General features: G+C 44.4%; 1 protein-coding gene across 5 annotated transcripts in view; it reads right to left on the reverse strand.

Moving 5' to 3' along the window:
- Positions 1–323: 323 nt before the first annotated feature.
- Positions 324–18,776, reverse strand: part of GCNT2 (glucosaminyl (N-acetyl) transferase 2 (I blood group)) — an 82,826-nt gene continuing 64,373 nt past the window's right edge. For all 5 annotated transcript variants that reach the window (XM_084620282.1, XM_084620284.1, XM_084620281.1 and 2 more), the window contains 2 exons: positions 5,896–5,988; positions 324–2,390 (listed from right to left, as the gene is read on the reverse strand). In XM_084620282.1, the coding sequence (XP_084476408.1) occupies positions 2,200–2,390; positions 5,896–5,988 (284 nt within the window). In that variant the 3' untranslated portion in view covers positions 324–2,199. The remainder of the gene's footprint in view (positions 2,391–5,895; positions 5,989–18,776) is intronic.

Genomic DNA, 18,776 nt, shown 5'->3' on the forward strand with positions numbered 1-18,776 from the left:
GGGTAGCTGACTAACCTGGTATGGCTAGCTGTGATATAAGATATCAATGGAGAATGAAAGGTGGTGATAAATAACTTCCAGAGGTGCTCAAATGCAACTCTAATGCAATTCATATGCAATTCATTGCAGCTCAATGCAATTCATATGCGGTGTTGTTCTCCCCTCCCCGCTTAATTCTGTTGTCTCTCATTTAGCTGCAAGTTGTATTTATATTTAATAATCTTCCTTAAAATGATACAATGGCTACCACCTGGTGCCACAGGCCCAAAACAAATCCACACATAGTCACATGACGAAACCAAAATAATTTATTTCCATGAAAATATAACATTGACTATCATTCAAGGAAGAGACATTAACAGGAGTTGAATTGTGTCAGTACTTAGGCCACCAGTATTAACTCTGAACAGACAGCTGTGCTTTGTGAGTTTCTAAGTGTTAAGAATTCTGCTATCGCATTACTCAAATGGGAAAGTGTGAGAGCTTTCAAGACTGGATCCACTTGGTACTGCTCATTTTTAGAGAATTCAGTGCAAAATATCCTGTTGTTGGTCTCTTAAATTGCTGAACTTGCTGCTTCTGCTCTTGTTGGTTTTTATTATCCCTTATTTGCCTCTGGTTCTCAGTCTGGGACAGTCCATTTCTACCTCCTGGCCTCTTTGCACATTGTGGTACTTCCATTATTCTTATCAGGTTGTCAGGATCCCTTCCCTTCTTTAAATCTTGGCCTACATTTTCAAAAGTGACTTTGAGCTTTGTGTGTGTCCATTTCTGGGTGCCCAACTTGAGATATCACTGCTGGAAAGAGCTGAGCCCCTGTCTTCTGAAAAGTCAGACACCTTTTAAAGAGTCTCAAATTGGGCAGCCAAAAGTGAAGGCCCCCTCCAAATTACTAGTCGCTTTTGGAAAAACTAATTCTTCTGCCCCATCTGTCTGTCTTCCTACTCTCTCTGTAGTTTCCACAGCCGACTGCTAAGGGAAGGAGTTTCCTGACAGCAAAGTTGAACAGGAATTCAGTTCAAGTTTCTGCCCTGAAAATAGTCTATTTGAATGCCTTTGTGATGGCACAGTCTGAAACTCCTTCTATTAGTACTATGTGCCCAGAATATACAATCTTCCACAACAAAGGAAGAGGTGCCCACAACCATAGTTTTTATTTTGTGGTTTTTTTGCTTTGTTTTCCTTTGACTTTTCCAGAAAAATAGGGGGTTCCTCAGAGTGGGGAACATTAGGGTGAAAACTACACGTACCATCCATCATGTTTGGGAGACTTAAAATACTTTTGAAAGTTCTAGGTGCGGGATTGGGTTTTTTGTTGGTCTGTTTGCTGCGTACCAAGCAATGTCCTGGCTGGTCTATTGAGACTTTCAGTTGTCTTCAGGGAGCTTTGCATCAGGCCTTGCGTGTGTGGCTGGAATGTCAGCCCTGCTTACATATCTAGTGGCTGGCATGGGGGGGTGTGAATCTTAATACAGTATAACTAACAAGTATTTTCTCTGCTAAGTATATACAGTCTAGGAAACTAAAACTCAGACTATTAGCATGTTTCACAGTATAAGATGGAATGACTGAGTTATTCTCAAAAGCTCGGAGTTATAAGTATGAAAATGTCTAACTCCCAGTTGTCTTTCCCCAATTCCCAGAATGCTTTGGAAGGGACCAAGCAGATCTGGAAACATTCCTTCTGCTTCCCACTTGCTGCCCATTTAGGGAGTCAAAAATACCAAATGCTATTCCCTGTGCCAAATGCATGTAGGGTATTTTTTGTCAGTGACTCTGGTTTCTGTATGCATGAAGTCAAACTGTGCACCTGGATTTATCTTTAAGATCTTGTTGATGGTGGTTGCTTCCTTCAAAAAAGGATAACTCTTCCTCATTAATATGCTCTGGATTTTATGTTGCTGCATGAAATTTTAGGGATACATGATATTTATTTAAATATATATTATTGCCAGGCTCAAGTCAGCACTGACACTGTCCAGCCACACACGCCAAAAGTGCATATACAGCAAAGCCAACAGAACCATTTCCTCAGTCTCCTTTTTGGTCTCTCCAGTATTGTATGATCTGCACTCAAACCTTCCACTCAAGACATCACAAACTACCTGTACTGAAGTCCCGAAAGAGAAGTCTTTCTGGGGAGGTTATTCTTCCAGAGCCATTGCAGTTGGAGTTTTATTTCCATTCTGAGTTGTTAATTTAAAAGTACCAACTTGGCTTCACCTGTGTCTCACTCTGGTTCAGCGCTCTCTCTCGAAGACTCAGTTCCAAGCATTCTACAGTGAGTGGGTATGTTTTGAGTTCAAACTTGTTAGCAAACATGCTTGAAGACTTAAGTAGCCACTTTAGGTCACCTGTTCCATATATACAAATGCCTCTGACGTAATGGCCTGCAAAGGGAAAAGATGACAAGAGCAACATCAAGTACATAGGGTGTTCTGTGGAAAAGAGATGAGTAAAATCATCTTTATGATAGATCTAGAATTTGGCCAAAAGTGAATAGGGGAAATACAATGGGGAACAACTATGAGTGGTGCCATGAAGTTAAGAAATAGCTAATATAAGGTGACCATCAAGCAAAACTTCTAAACAATGTGATCTATAAACAGGGGTGAAAGTAAGCCAGTACCAGCCAGTATGGTGTACCGGTAAAAAGTGGCCACCAGGACCGGCCCATACTCAGCTGATGTTAAAGTGCTGCTGCAGCAAAGGACCCTGCTTAGTGCCGCCACGACAGTGCTTTAATGTCGTTGCCCCTTTTGTCCCTCCCCACCATGGGCTGCCGACAAGGGGGGCAAAAAGAACAGCTGCCCTGGGGCCACGATTTAAAAGGTCCCGGGGCTCTGGCTACTGCGGTCTGGACCCTTTAAATCACCGCTTGAGCCCTGGGCGGCGCGGGCCAGGCAGCATGGATGGGCTGGCTGGGGGATGCTGACACCCTGCCCTGCCCCTTCTAGGGGCTGGAGCCGGCCCCTGTACCGGTAAGTGCTTAATGTTACTTTCACCCCGTCTATAAGAAGGAAAACATCATCACTTGAGACATTTAAAACTAGCCCAAACAAATCACTACAGATACATGGGAAAGAGCAATTTCACTCAGAAGGGCCAGATGATTCAGTAAGGTTCCCTCCCCACACCCCATCTCTAACTTTCTATGATTCTAGGACTCAGGTTTTCCACTGAGTTACTCCAGTTTTAAACTGGTGTAATTCCATTGATGTAAGTGGAGTTACACTGGCACAAAACTAATGTTCCTTAGCTCAGCTATGTAAGAGCCTGGAAGCTCAGCTCAGAAGCAGCATTTGTTGTAAGAAGGATTTCATTTTAGTCTTTTTTGTTTTTGTTGTGCATGGCACTGATTCATATGGAAGGCAAGTGAATCACTCAGCTACGTAGTAAGTCTATAGACACATCTATGCAGTTGCTGGAAGGGATGATTTGATCAAGCTAGGGTACTAAAAACAGAAGTGTAGCCGTAGCAGTGCAAGGGGCTAGCTGCCCAAATGTGTACGGTATGGTCGCAATGGGACTGTATTCGAGGCAGGTAGCCTGTCCTGCTGCTCATATTGCCATACCTTCACTTCCATTTTCATCATATTAACTTGATCGGTGTTACTGTGGGTACATCTATTCAAGCTAGAAGTTAAACCTTCCATAGTAGATACTCCTTGTGACTCGGCCATGGATAGAATCCTAGGACTCTGCAGTCTCCTTGCTCTACCATAAATCATGATCCCTGTCTCACCTAGTCTGAAGTGCAAATGCAGGATTGCAGCAAATGTATATGTATGTTGGGATTCTACAGTAATAACTAGCATTTTGCACTTCTATAGCACTTTCCAACTTCAGATTGCTTACAAATACTTGAGTTTAGTGAGTCTCATTATGCCTATGAATTAGTTAATGATGATCCCTATTTTACAAGGGAGAAAATCTCCATGCTTTAGGCTAAGTGACTTGCCCGAATTCACACAGGAAGTCTGTGGCAGAGTCAGGGGTTGGGGCCCAGGTCTTATGAATCCTAGTCTAGTGGTTTAACTATCCATCCCTTTTTAGTGCTTGATTGTGCTTAGGCACTGGTGTATGTTGAGGTGGTTTGGAGCCACCCTAGTAACCACTCAGATATAGTCCCTCCTAGAGTTACCAGATGTATGGGGAAATGCAGTCCCTGCTACACCCCATAAGGGCCTCTGCTGGAGGGGGACGACATGGCATTGCTTCCTCCTCACCCATTTTGAAGTGGCTACTACTGTTAACCAAGAGCTCAGACTCCAGCACAGACTGCAGTGCTGGCCACAACTGCACAACAGCTAAGAAGGGGGAGGCTCCTTGAACATCTCACCTACCCGTGAAACTGTGTATGGATTGGCTACAAATTAGAAATTGGGATTATTTTAACTGGAGGAAAAAAAGATAGGGCTAAATTCCTGAGAAGAATTTTGTAACTGAGCAGCTATCAACAAAGCTGGCTGGGAATTTTCTGATGACACTTGTTTTGTCAAACTGTTAATCTGTCAAAACCCAAAACTTTCCACCATAGGAACATGTCAATTTCCCAATGAAGGTTTCAGAGTAGCAGCTGTGTTAGTCTGTATTTTCAAAAAGAAAAGGAGGACTTGTGGCACCTTAGAGACTAACCAATTTATCTGAGCATAAGCTTTTGTGAGCTACAGCTCACTTCACCGGATGCATGCAGTGGAAAATACAGTGGGGAGACCCATCATAGGGCCTAATCACATCAGCCACACTGTCAGAGCCTCATTCACCTGCACATCTACCAATGTGATATGTGCCAGCAATGCCCCTCTGCCATGTACGCTGGCCAAACCGGACAGTCTCTACGTAAAAATAAATGGACACATCAGACGTCAAGGATTAGAACATTCAAAAACCAGTCGAAGAACACTTCAATCAGTCTGGTCACTCGATTACAGACCTAAAAGTGGCAATATTACAACAAAAAAATCTTCAAAAACAGACTCCAATGAGAGACTGCTGAACTGGAATTAATTTGCAAACTGGACACCATTAAATTAGGCTTGAATAAAGACTGGGAGTGGATGGGTCATTACACAAAGTAAAACTTTCCCCATGTTTATTTCCCACCCACCACTGTTCCTCAGAGGTTCTTGTCAACTGCTGGAAATGGCCCACCTTGATTATCACTACAAAATGTTTTTTGTTTTTCTCTCCTGCTGGTAATAGCTCACCTTCCCTGATCACTCTCGTTACAGTGTGTATGGTAACACCCATTGTTTCGTGTTCTGTGTATATAAATCTCCCCACTGTATTTTCCACGGCATGCATCCGATGAAGTAAGCTGTAGCTCATGAAAGCTTACTCTCAAATAAATTTGTTAGCCTCTAAGGTGCCACAAGTACGCCTGTTCTTTTCATTGGGAAATGTTTCTTGGGTACAGGAGGGAATTTCTGGTGACGGAGGGAGGGAGAGAAACCCCCCCCCTTCCCCCAAACTGCAGAACAGCTCAGTGGTTTTGGAACTCCCATGAGCTGTGGGAGACCCAGGTCAAGTCCCTGCTCCATTGAATCTTTATTTATCAGCTCCAATAGGAAAAACCGTGAGACCCATTGGCTATTCTGCAATGTCCTGCTGGTCAGTGCACCCACCTGGGGTGTGGGAGAATGGCAGAGCAGCATCTGTACTGAGGTTTCCCACGTCCCAGGTGAGTGCTATAATCACTGGGCTATTCTGGGGTGCTGGTCTCTCTTGCTGCTGTTTTGGTTTAACTTCAAAAAGTGTCAGCTTCATGCTGAGGAGGAACAATGAAGCTTCTGACATCTCAAATGTTTGCGGGACAGAAAAACCATTTCCCACCCAGTTCCAGTTCTCAGATTTCAATGCAAGAATAGGAAAAGTAAAGAATATACACATTACCATGACAACCTCCATGAGAGCTTTCATTATCACTCCACTTGATAGCTCTCAGGTTACCTTCCCAGGATGCATTTGGCATGGAACCAGGGACATCTAGAAATTGATAAGATGGGGGGGGGGGTTAGTTTAGGGTGTGTGTGGTTTTTTTTTGTTGTCACTGCACAGCATCACTCTCCTCTGGGAGCTCTTCGTGACTTGTATATCTTCTCAGCACTGAACAGAATTAGGTTGAGATCCATGGGTACTTCAGCGATTTCACTTCATACTCCTGAAACAAAACTCTTTAAAAACAAACCTACCTTCCCAGATCTCCTGGTTACAAGCCCTTTCAACAAGGCACAATCATGTATTTGTGTACAACCCTCCACCCTTGAATGGTCACACCAAAAGAAATGGAATCCTTCCAAGGTGTTGTAGGGCAGCTCACTACATGAGTCATGAAGGGGTTAAATAGCTTGCGGCAAAGGGAGGCTTCCAGGTCAGTTTGAGATGGCACTCTGAATGAGTACGCCTGGAACTCAGAGCCTAACAAGAACAGGATGGTGACTCGGGAAACTGCTTGAGAGCCCTGATCACCCAGGTCCTCCCAGCAAGGAGAGGGTTTGGTTCTCTCTCTCTCTTTTTATTTATTATTTATTTAAACCTTTTGCTTTCTAAAAGCTGTGGACTCTGCCTCTTGGGCATTGTGGGAATATCCTGACTTGTTTGTCCTTTTTTCACCTCCCACCCCTGTAAGGGCGGGAGACCCCAAATCAGTGAGCTATGCTCCAAACTCTGGGCCAATTCCACCGTAATGCTGTAATACAGGGAGATCCCCCCCACCCCCTGTCAGCCCTGCCCAAGACAAGAACAGTGCCCATCTTCTCCCCAAGAGGATGCAAGAAAGGTATAACCCACAAGACATAGCAATAACAGATAACAGTGCTTGCATAACATTTTATATCTTCAAAATGTAGTTCAGATGGTACCTAATTAATCCTCACTACCTCCCTGTGAGATGGGGATAAAGCTGTTTATCCCCATTTTGCAGATTGGGTACTGGGGGATAGTGGATCAACTCAGACTGAGTACAAATGGGTGAACTACCATTAAGGCAATTGAAGAGCATTTGCTTATATGGCACCTGAATTTGGCCCAGAGAGGATAAGCGATGTGTTCATGTTACATGTCCAAGCAAGAGTCTTAATTCTTCTTGACTGACTGTTAACAATGAAGACCCATTATTAAGGCTACGTTTTAGTCATGGGTATTTTTAGTAAAAGTCATGGACAGGTCACAGGCAGTAAACAAATAATTCACAGCCTGTGACCTGTCCGTGACTTTTACTATATACCCTTACCCAAAACTTGGGCTGGGGGGCTGCAGATGCTCTGGGGGGTGGCCCAAGACCCCCACTGGTGCTGGGAGGAAAGGGGGTGGGTGGCAGCACATGGCCCAAGACCTCTGCTGGCACTGGGGTGGTGGCATGGGCCCCTGCTGGGGTGGGGATAGATTGGTGGGGCTCACAAGCTCCCTACCTGTTTCCACATGTCCCTGCAGCTCCTAGGGGAAGAGGCAGCCAAGGGAGCTCCGCATGCTGCTCCCGCCACAAGCACCAGCTCTGCAGCTCCCATTGGCCAGGAACTGCAGCCCAGGCAAACTTTTTGGCCTGAGGGCCATGTCGGGGTTCCAAAACTGTATGGAGGGCCAGGTAAGGAAGGCTGTGCCTCCCCTAACCCTATCAACCCCCAACCCATCCAACCCCCCCACTCCTTGTCCCCTGACCGCCCCCTCCTGGGGTCCCCTGTCCCAATGCCGCCAGCTTCCTGACTGCCCCGACCTCTATCCACACCCCCGCCCACTGACAGGCCCCCCAGGACCCCACTCCCTATCCAATCCCCCCTCTAAAGCCCCTTTCAGAATGTGGCCCTGCAAATATGGGAGGAGGACACGGGAGGAGCAGGGGCAGCCAGAGAGAAGCGGTGGTTTCCCCTTCAAAGCACCACTTCTCTCCAGCCAGCTGCGCAGCCACCCGGTGCTCCTCCTGAGTCCTCTGCCCACGTTCACTGCGCTCCCACCACCCACACCTCCCATCTGCTCCCCTGAGGCTGCAAGTGAGCCTCCCTTCCTGTTCTTCCCTGCCCCCGCAGCGCAGCCCCCTCCTGCGCTGGCAGCATGGCGCGCTGTGGGGTAGGGGGACAGTGTGGAAAAGGCCAGGGGCTCGCCTCCTCGGCCGGGTGCTCAAGGGCCAGGCAGGATGGTCCCATGGGCCGGATGTGGCCAGCAGACCATAGTTTGCCCAACTCTGCCCTAGCCTCTCCACCTAGGAACTGCAGGGACATGCTGGGGAGCCCCCTCCCATACACCCAAACTGCTTCTTCTGGCCCAGCACCAGTCACTACAGAAGTCATGGAAGTCACAGAATCCGTGACCTCTGTGACAGACATGCAGCCTTACCCATTATATTCAGATACATATTAATATAGGCACTGCTCTGCAGTTTACCAAATACTTTATATCCAACACTTCTTCCTGATGTCCTACTCATTTGAAAGAAATGAAAAGAATGAATGAAAAGTGCTGCTGGCACATATGTGATAAAAGTAATAAACACAACAGTGACCACTACAGAGAGTGGATACTAACCACTGCCATGTGAGGGGGTATTTTCCTCTGAACCTGAGACCTAGGTCATGTGACTGAGGCCAGGAAATCATAGTTGAATTTCTTATCTGCATTCCCGTGCATCAGACTTTTACTCCAATTAGATGATCCATTTGATATTGAATAGGTTGTTTCAACAAGATATTAAAAAGCATCCCTTAAAATAGTCCTGTTCTCAGAACGTGACTGAAATAGCAAAGAATCAATGGCATAAACACAAGGTTCATGCATGACCCTGGACAAACTCCAGATTTTGTCTCTTCAAATATATATGAGGCCTGATTTGTTGTCTGGCACCCAAACAGATTTGTCTACTTCCTTTATTCTGCAATAGTCTGTTTACCACCTGATGTACAATTTTCTTCAGCTAGGAAAATAAATTGCACTGTCATGGTGCAATTAATCCTGATCTGTTGACTCAATTACAATTAGCGATCCCAGCTCTGAAGGGTTCAGGGCAAACTACACAGAAAAGGGAGAGAACTGAGTGAGGAGCAAGGAGAGTTCCCTCTCTCTCTCTGTGAAGGCAGGCTTGAGAGAACCACAGATAGCAGGGCAGGTTCCTGTGGGAGGCCCTGAGTTAGGGCTTGTAAGAAGTAGGGAGGTCCCCAAAGAAGCTCCCAGAGTCCCTGGAGAGGGGAAGCAGTGGGGGAACCTGCTAGGAAAAATTGCCTCTAAGAAAGGCCCGGGAGGCAGTGCTGTCGCTGGGAAATGTAGTTGGACTTTGGTTACCTTGAAAGGGAACAGAACTGGAATGAGGTGATGTGGCTGGAGGGCTGGGCCATGGAAGGCGTAGCCAGAGATATGCCATCACAGGGCCAAAGAATTTGTCAATGGGATACAAGAGATAAAAAACCATGCCCTGACAGCAGGGAGCAATAGAAAAGTGAGTGGAAACCTTTCGCAGGCACCAAGTGCTGTGCTGAACGCTCTAGGATTCTTTCCTCATCAATTCATGGAGAACTTTTCTGTTCTTTGGGGGAGGAGGCATTGGAGGACCATCAGCACTTGAGCAACTGGGTGCATTCCAGGCATAGTTAAAGTAGAACCTAGCCTCTAGCCCACACCCCCGTCTGGGTCAGGCTTAAAGCACCTCCAAAACTGGGTTGGACGTTTCTGTGTGTGGATGGTAGAGGAGTTAAAGTTGATGCCTGGGTTACCTCTGCTGCATAGACTTATGCTTAAGCAGCATCTTTCATCCAAGGATGTTTAAGTGCTCTGCAATTGAGTTTTGTGGCAGGTTTACATACATTCTATAAGTGTGATCTTAAGCATGTCAGTTATACAAAGTGACTCAACGGCAGAACCAGGATTACAAATAGTTGTGCCCCAATTCAATCCCCTGCTCTAACCATTAGACAACACTCTTTACTATTTGCAGAGTACCAACATGTCTGCTGAGAGGCACATGAATAGACAAACTGATCTCACCTCAGAGTGAAGGTGAAAGCAAGGATAAAAAGTAAGGCTGTCAATTAATCACAGTTAACTCAGACGATTAACTAAAAAAAATTAACTGCGGTTAAAAAAATAAATCATGATTAATCGCAGTTTTAATTGCACTGTTAAACAATAGAATACCAATTGAAATTTATTAAATATTTTGGATGCTTTTCTACATTTTCATATACATTGTGTTCTGTGTTGTAATAAAAATACTCTGATTTTAATTACAATATTTTCACTAAAAATGATAAAAGAAATAGTATTTTTCAATTCACCTCATGCAAGTACTGTAGTGCAATCTTTGTCATGAAAGTGCAACTTAAAAATGTAGATTTTTTTTTTACATAACTATAGTCAAAAATAGAATAATATCAAACTTCAGAGCCTACAAGTCCACTCAGTCCTACTTCTTGTTCAGCCAATCGCTAAGAGAAACAAGTGTGTTTACATTTACAGGAGATAGTGCTGCCCTCTTCTTATTTACAAGTCACCAGAAAGCGAGAACAGGCATTTGCATCGCAATTTTGTAGCAGGCATTGCAAGGTATTTATGTACCAGATGCGCTAAAAATTCATATGCCCCTTCATGCTTCGGCCACCATTCCAGAGGACACGCTTCCATGCTGATGATGCTTGTTTTAAAACAAGCAACACGTTAATTAAATTTTGTGACACAATTCTCCCCCAAGGAGTTCAATGTCCCCTGCTCTGTTTTACCCACATTCTGCCATATATTTCATGTTCTAGCCGTCTCGGATGATGACCCAACACATGTTCATTTTAAGAACACTTTCACTGTAGATTTCACAAAACGCAAAGAAGGTACCAATGTGAGATTTCTAACCATCTCAAGATTTAAGAATCTAAAGTGCCTTCCAAAATCTGAGAGGGATGAGGGATAGAGCATGCTTTCAGAAGTCTTAAAAGAGCAAAACTCCGATGCGGAAACTACAGAACACAAACCACCAAAAAAGAAAATCAACCTTCTGCGTGTGGGATCTGACTCAGATGATGAAAGTGAACATGCATTGGTTTGCACTGCTTTGGATTGTTATTGAGATGAACTCATCAGCATGGACGCATGTCCACTGGAATGGTAGCTGAAGCATGAAGGGACATATGAATCTTTAGTGTATCTAGCACGTAAATATCTTGAGACACCAGCTACAACAGTGCCATGCGAACAACTGTTCTCAGTTTCAGGTGGCATTGTAAACAAGAAATGGTCCGCATTATCTCCGTAAATGTAAACAAACTTGTTTGTCCGAGCGATTGGCTGAATAAGAAGTAGTACTGAGTGGACTTGCAGGCTCTAGAAATTTACATTGTTTTATTTTTGAATGCAGGGGTTTTTGTACATAATTCTACATTTGTAAATTCAACTTTCATGATAACGAGAAGCACTACAGTATTTGTATTAGGAAAACTGAAAAATACTATTTCTTTGGTTTTTACAGGGTAAATACTTGTAATCAAAAATAAAGTGAGCACTGTACACTTTATTCTGTGTTGTAACTGAAATCAATATATTTGAAAATGTAGAAAACATCCAAAAATATTTAAATAAATGGTTTTCTATTGTTTAACAATGTGATTAATCGCATGATTAATTGCAATTAATTTTTTAATTGCTTGATAGCTCTAATAAAAAGACATGATCAAATGGAGCATTTATGATTTTAAAGCACTTTAGATTGTTATCCTTCTTCCTGCAGATGGGGAAAGTGAGGCACAAGCAAGATAAGTGATTTCTTCCAGGTCACGAAGACAAGTCAGGAATTGAACCAAGGGACCAGATTCTCAGCTAGTCTAAATGATTTACACTAGCTGAGTATCTGGCCCACAGGCTCCATACTCTCCATTTTTGGCTGTAACTACTAAATCATTTTGGCTTTGTTTATGTAGCTAAACTTCTTAGTTGCTTAAATCTCCTTACACAGCAAGCTTGATTTAACAAATGATTTGCAAAGTTTATACTAGAAATGGGTCCAGACTGTAACACTGATTCTGAATCTCCCTAAGCCTGAGGGGAAGTTTGGATTCTATTCCAGCAGTTTGGTTAGCAGTCCTTCCCATGACTGATTAGTTCAGGATAGTCCTTTTAGAGACCAGTGTGGAAACACTAAGCAGAAAAGGCTGTGATTGGTTATGGAGCTAAGCATCCTGACAGCCCAAAGGGTCCAGTGGCCTCAGTGAAGAAAGCCCTATATATTAATTACAACCAAGTCCTGTCTCCTCTCCTCAGATGAATCTAGAGCTACAGCTCTAGAGCCAACCTTCATGACTCAGGCCAATCTCTGGTCTAGATTAGTACACACTATAGGAAGAAAGATACAATAATTCAAGCAAATGCAAACTTAGAGTTGGTCAAAAAATTATTAGCCCCCCTTTTTAAATCAAAACTCTAAAACTTAGCATTCAAACAGCTCTATAGCTATTTGAAAAATGTGGGGGGAGGGGGGATTGTAGAACTTGTGGAACTTTTTTGGAAAAATTCCTTTATTGGTGGGCCAATTAAATCAAGTTTAAACTTTTTGACTGGCTGAGTTGGCTCTGTAAATTGTAAAATAAATATACATGGTGGGACTGTTTCTCATTCTGCATTTTACGCTTCTTTAATTCCCTTGACCTCAGTGCAGTTACTTGGCCTTTACAAGCAAGGCCAGAAGCAGGTCTGATGCTTGAGCATGTATAAAAAGCACCGCAGCGTTGGTTTGGAGCTGAAGGACCCATGCAAAGAAACGAGACAAAAAAACTCAAGAGGGTGACTTCTGCTAACTTATTAATCTCAAGTGATAAAAGTATTCTTAAACGGTTTCAAACATTTGGATATTGAACAATCCTTATATCATAAATTGTATGTGTTGGATGTATGATTCACCAATTGAAAGCTCATGATATGTAGATGTTAAAATTGCCACTGGTTTTATATGGTGGTCAAATCGTCTGGCCAGCTGTTATGACACTAGCCTGCGTACATGGTTCTTTAGCAACGCCACAGATGGAGGCAAGTGGGGGGTCAGTAATTGCAGTTTCCTGTTGCACTTCCTCCCCTCGGAGACAAATGGAAAGGAAATCATATCCTATTACTAAAAGCTGATCGTAACTATACCTGCCAACATTTGTAAGCTGTAACAAGGAGCTTTAAAAGAAATGGCGGAAAGCCTTTAAATTCCATTGGACTAAGTATTTTTAGAGGGATGTGATGGCAGAAAGTTAAATGTTTTTTTTTTTGTTTGTTTTTTGTTTTTTTAATTTTAAGTATAGATGCTTCCTTTTAACTACAGATGGCTGGAAAGTGTTCACTAATGACTCTTAACCCCACATCAAAGAAGTGGAATGGGACAACGGCAAAATCACTGGCACTCTGCTATAAACAGAAATATGGGACTGACATGCAGAATAGCCAGAGCTCACTCAGGATTTATGAAATACACCCCCTTGGGGGCTGGCCTTGCAGCAGATAAAAGAAGATGGAAAAAATGCTGGTTCTGTCTTTGTTTACAAAGATAGAGGAGAGCACAGAAGAAGCCACCTGCTCTGTGAAAGGGCCAGCCATAACTTGAGGAGGGAGAACAGGAACTGCAGTAGGAGTCGAAGTAGGTGCCTGGTGACTGTGTGTGTATGAGGGTGGAGGGAGGGGCATAGCTTTGCACTCCTTTCCCATGGGCTAGCAGAGTTGCCTGCTGTATGGAGATAGCACACACTGCACTAAGGCTGAGCGAGCTCCACCCTCTGGCATGCATTCCCTGAGACCACTTGAGCAAGATTCTGGTGGAGTCAGTCAGGATTCGTGATCCTAAGCAGCCTAGTCTCTCCCTGTCCAATGTTATCAGTGACTCCAAGACAAAATCTGGACCAAAATAAAAATGTAACCAATAGGAACACTTCTTGGACAAAAAATCAATTAGTAATTCCTTAGCTAGCAAGAAATCCTAGTCAGATAGGGTGGGGGAAGAGAGTTCACCAAAACAACTCCACTTGGAAACTATCTACCCTTCAGTTTTTGTTCGTTAGTTTAGGCCAGTGTTTCCCAAACTTGTTCCGCCACTTGTACAGGGAAAGCCCCTGGCGGGCCCAGCAGGTTTATTTACCTGCCACGTCTGCAGGTTCGGCCGACCGCGGCTCCCATTGGCCGCGGTTCGCTGTGCCCAGCCAATGGGGGCTGCGGGAAGCGGTGGCCAGTACATCCCTCGGCCCGTGCCACTTCCCACAGCCCCCATTGGCCGGGCACAGCAAACTGAGGCCAGTGGGAGCCACAGTCGGCCGAACCTGCAGACGTGGCAGGTAAACAAACCGGCCGGGCCCACCAGGGGCTTTCCCTGCACAAGTGGCATCCCAAATTTGGGAAACACTGGTTTAGGCTTCTTGGGCCAAGTATTCTCTAACCCAAGACTTTCCCAAAAGGAATCTACTTAGTCCAGTGATGTTTCCATTTTTTGGACAAGTTACTTTCTTCATAACTGGGGCAATGGTGAACTCCTCGTATTGGGTCAGGTCAGGACTTAGATGGAGAACTCCAGGAAAAAAAATGGTTTCAGAGTAGCAGCCATGTTAGTCTGTATCCATAAAAAGAAAAGGAGTACCTGTGGCACCTTAGAGACTAACCAATTTATTTGAGCATAAGCTTTCGTGAGCTACAGCTCACTTCATCGGATGCATGTAGCTATAGAAAGTGATGGTATTTCACGAGATGGCATTCGTCTGTCAGATCCATACTGGACGAATGATTCAGCAATGCTAGGGAGCACTGTGAAGTTGCAGGTGCCATATTTTGGAGAACATCTAAAACCAAGATTCTGACCAGGATATCCCAGGCACTTATAAGAAATGGTACAGTGTTAGTTAGCCCTGCCATAATAATATTCTTCACTTCCTGTCCTGAAGTACTGCTGTAGGGCCACCTCAGATATGGCTGCATATAAATTGTAGTGGAAGAAGGGGAGGGCGTGTATGCATGTCTGTCTTTCTATATGTCTGTCTGCCTGTCTTGTCTGGTCTTTACTGGGCACACAGCTCATGGGGGTCCGTGCTAATATCAACCACATTACAAAAGCATTTGGTATCTAAACAGACAGGACTAACTTGGTTCTTCCTAATAAGGTTCATAGCCTCTCATACATAAGCTCTGAAAAGCAATAAACGGGACAGGAAATCTCAGAAGAACTGGTTTTCCATACTATTTCCAGCAATTCTGCATTCTATCTGAGTTAGAAATACTCTGTTTTCTGTGGCATTTTGATTGAAAATAGGACATGAAGTATGCAGAAGATGCAGATGCAAGAAAGAGAAGTTAACTTAGAGCAGTGGTTCTCAACCAGGGGTACACGTACCCCAGGGTGTACGCAGAGGTCTTCTGCAGGTACATCAACTCATCTAGATATTTTCCTAGTTTTACAACAGGCTATATAAAAAACACTAGCAAAGTCAGTACAAACTAAAATTTCATATAGACAATGACTTGTTTATGCTGCTCTATATATTGAAATATAAGAACAATATTTATATTCCAATTGACTTATAATTATATGGTAAAATGAGACTGTAAACAATTTTTCAACAGTAGCATGCAATGACACTTTTGTATTTTTATGTTTGATTTTGTAATCCAGTAGTTTTTAAGTGAGGTGAAACTTGGGGGTACGCAAGACAAATGAGACTCCTGAAATGGGCACTGTAGTCTGGAAAGGCTAAGAGCCGCTGGCTTAGAGGTTCAAATTCAGGTTGAGGGATGGGAAATTCATGTCTGTTCCTATCTTACCTAAATTGGCTTGCCTGTTCCTACAGATTACTGAGGATTTACTGCTGCACTAACTGGAATTACACACACTCTGATAGCATGGGTGGTAATTTCACAAATATAGGCCCAGATCTTCAGCTGGTGTAAATCAGCATGGATGCACTGACTCCAATGAACTAGGCTGAGATTCTGGCCTAGAGTTAATAGAACTTCCTCCCATTGTTTCTCCCTCCTCTTTTCCCTGCATCAAGCACAAACTACTTGTCTTTTCTTTTAAGGCTCTTTATAGCCTATGGACAAACGTTTTGGCCCCAGGGCCACATCTGAGTATGGAAATTGTATAGCAGGCCATGAATGCTCACAAAATTGGGGGTTGGGGTGTGGGAGGGGGTGAGGGTTCTGGCTGGGGGAGCAGGCTCTGGAGTGGGGACAGAAATGAGGAGTTCAGGATGTGGGAGGGGGTTGGGGTGTGGGGGGAGGTGAGGGTTCTGGGGTTGGGGGTGCAGGAGGGTGCTTCAGGCTGGGATTGAGGGGTGCAGGAGGGTGGGAGGGGGATTAGGGCTGGGGCAGGGGCTTGGGAGGAGGTCAGGGGTGCAGGCTCCAGGTGGAGCTTACCTCAAGCAGTTCCCCAAAACAGCGGCATGTCCCTCCCTCCGGCTCCTACACGGAGATGCGGCCAGGCAGTTCTACGCGCTGTCCCGTCTGCAGATGCCACCCCCTGCATCTCTCATTGGCTGTGGTTCTTGGCCTATGGGAGCTGCGGGGGCGGCGCTTGCGGTGGGGACAGTATGCAGAGCCCCCTGGCTGCCTCTACGTATAGGAGCCGGAGTGGGGGACATGCTGCTGCTTTCAGGAGCCGTGCGGATCCATGGCACGTGTAGATCAGGGCAAGCCTAGCTCTCCCTGCTCCCCAGCTGGAGCAGGAAAAGCCCCGCTCCCCAGTGGGAGCTCGACAGCCGGATTAAAAAGTCTGAAGGGCTGGATGTGGCCCCCGGGCCTTAGTTTGCCCACCCCTAGCCTAAACCCACTCCATCTATCGTGTCTTAGATGCTATAAAGCCATCAGCCCCTTGTCATAAATATAAAGGGAAGGGTAAACCCCTTTGAAATCTCTCCTGGCCAGGGGAAAGCTCCTCTCACCTGTAAAGGGTTAAGAAGCTAAAGGTAACCTTGCTGGCACCTGACCAAAATGACCAATGAGGAGACAAGATACTTTCAAAAGCTGGGAGGAGGGAGAGAAACAAAGGGTCTGTGTGTCTGTCTATATTCTGTCTTTGCCGGGGATAGACCAGGAATGGAGTCTTAGAACTTTTAGTAAGTAATCTAGCTAGGTACGTGTTAGATTATGATTTCTTTAAATGGCTGAGAAAAGAACTGTGCTGAATAGAATAACTATTTCTGTCTGTGTATCTTCTTTGTAACTTAAGGTTTTGCCTAGAGGGGTTCTCTATGTTTTGAATCTCATTACCCTGTAAGATATCTACCATCCTGATTTTACAGGGGGGATTTCTTTATTTCTATTTACTTCTATTTTTATTAAGTCTTCTTGTAAGAAAACTGAATGCTTTTTTCATTGTTCTCAGATCCAAGGGTTTGGGTCTGTGGTCACCTATGCAAATTGGTGAGGATTTTTATCCAACATTTCCCAGGAAAGGGGAGGTGCAAGTGTTGGGAGGATTGTTCATTGTTCTTAAGATCCAAGGGTCTGGGTCGGTAATCACCTAGGCAAATTGGTGAGGCTTTTTACCAAACCTTGTCCAGGAAGTGGGGTGCAAGGTTTTGGGAAGTATTTTGGGGGGAAAGACGTTTCCAAACGGCTCTTCCCCAGTAACCAGTATTAGTTTGGTGGTGGTAGCGGCCAATCCAAGGACAAAGGGTGGAATAGTTTGTACCTTGGGGAAGTTTTGACCTAAGCTGGTAAAGATAAGCTTAGGAGGCTTTTCATGCAGGTCCCCACATCTGTACCCTAGAGTTCAGAGTGGGGGAGGAACCTTGACACCCCTACTTCCACTTCGCTGACAATACCAGTCTCCCCCACGTCATCCCTTATGCATGAAAGAATCTTGAGTTAATGAAATATGCAAAAACTCTACACTGTGTTCTTTCAGATCCCTCCTTAAAGTCCATTTATGCTGTGTTGTCTACAAAAAGTGTGTCTGCATCTTGGTAGGCTTGATCTTTTTATAACTCGTGCATTAAAAGGTTGGTGACAGTGGTGAGTGTACTGTGGGAGAACAGCATGAAAAGTGCAGAGGACAAAGCTCAATTGGAAGCAATAGCTACTGATGAGTAGATGATGGAGGAAGAATTATATTAATAGATAAGATAAAGTGAAGGGAAATTGCAGACTCAGTGGTCACTGCAGAAAATGTGGTGGTTATTCTGTGATGAATCCTTGGCATGGGTGCCACTGCATTGTGCATACACTAAGTAGTACTAGGTGTTGTTGACGACAACAAAAATGTTTGGATGGGGGTGCATACATCCCAGAGAAGAGGAAGGTGTCAGATGTTAGGAAACATGTGTGAATGTTTGGGGCCAACTCCAGTTTTCAGTGGCACTATGCCAATTTACACCAGGAGAATATTTGGCCCTTTATGGTTCTGCTGAAGAAGTCTCAGATCATTCCCATTCGCAGCATTGCAAGATGCAATGATATTAGTCCCCTCACAATGAGATGGATTTCCCATGACAGTCAAGAGGCTTTCTTCCCCAACTCACACAGCAACAATCCAGACCTAACTACAAAGGAATTTATGACCTGAGCCTGACAGGGGCAAAGAGGTGAAGTCATGAGGACTTTCAGGTCCCAGATTCCTCTCAGGATTAAGCCCTTAATGCCTACTAGTTACTGAAGGATAATGTGCTGTTCTAATCTGATTAAGATACATTTGGGGGGATTATTTTTGAACAATGGAAAGGTGGCCTGGGGCACACTCAGCTTCAGAATGTTTGCTTTGCTAATGGAATGGACAATGCAAAGGTTACTGGAACCAACCAATTGAGGAGTAGATTCCCTCTTGCATACGCTGATATAAATCAGGAGTAATGCCT

This window comes from Lepidochelys olivacea, assembly GCF_965140295.1.
Source record: "Lepidochelys olivacea isolate rLepOli2 genome assembly, chromosome: 2".
Lineage (NCBI taxonomy): Eukaryota > Metazoa > Chordata > Testudines > Cheloniidae > Lepidochelys > Lepidochelys olivacea.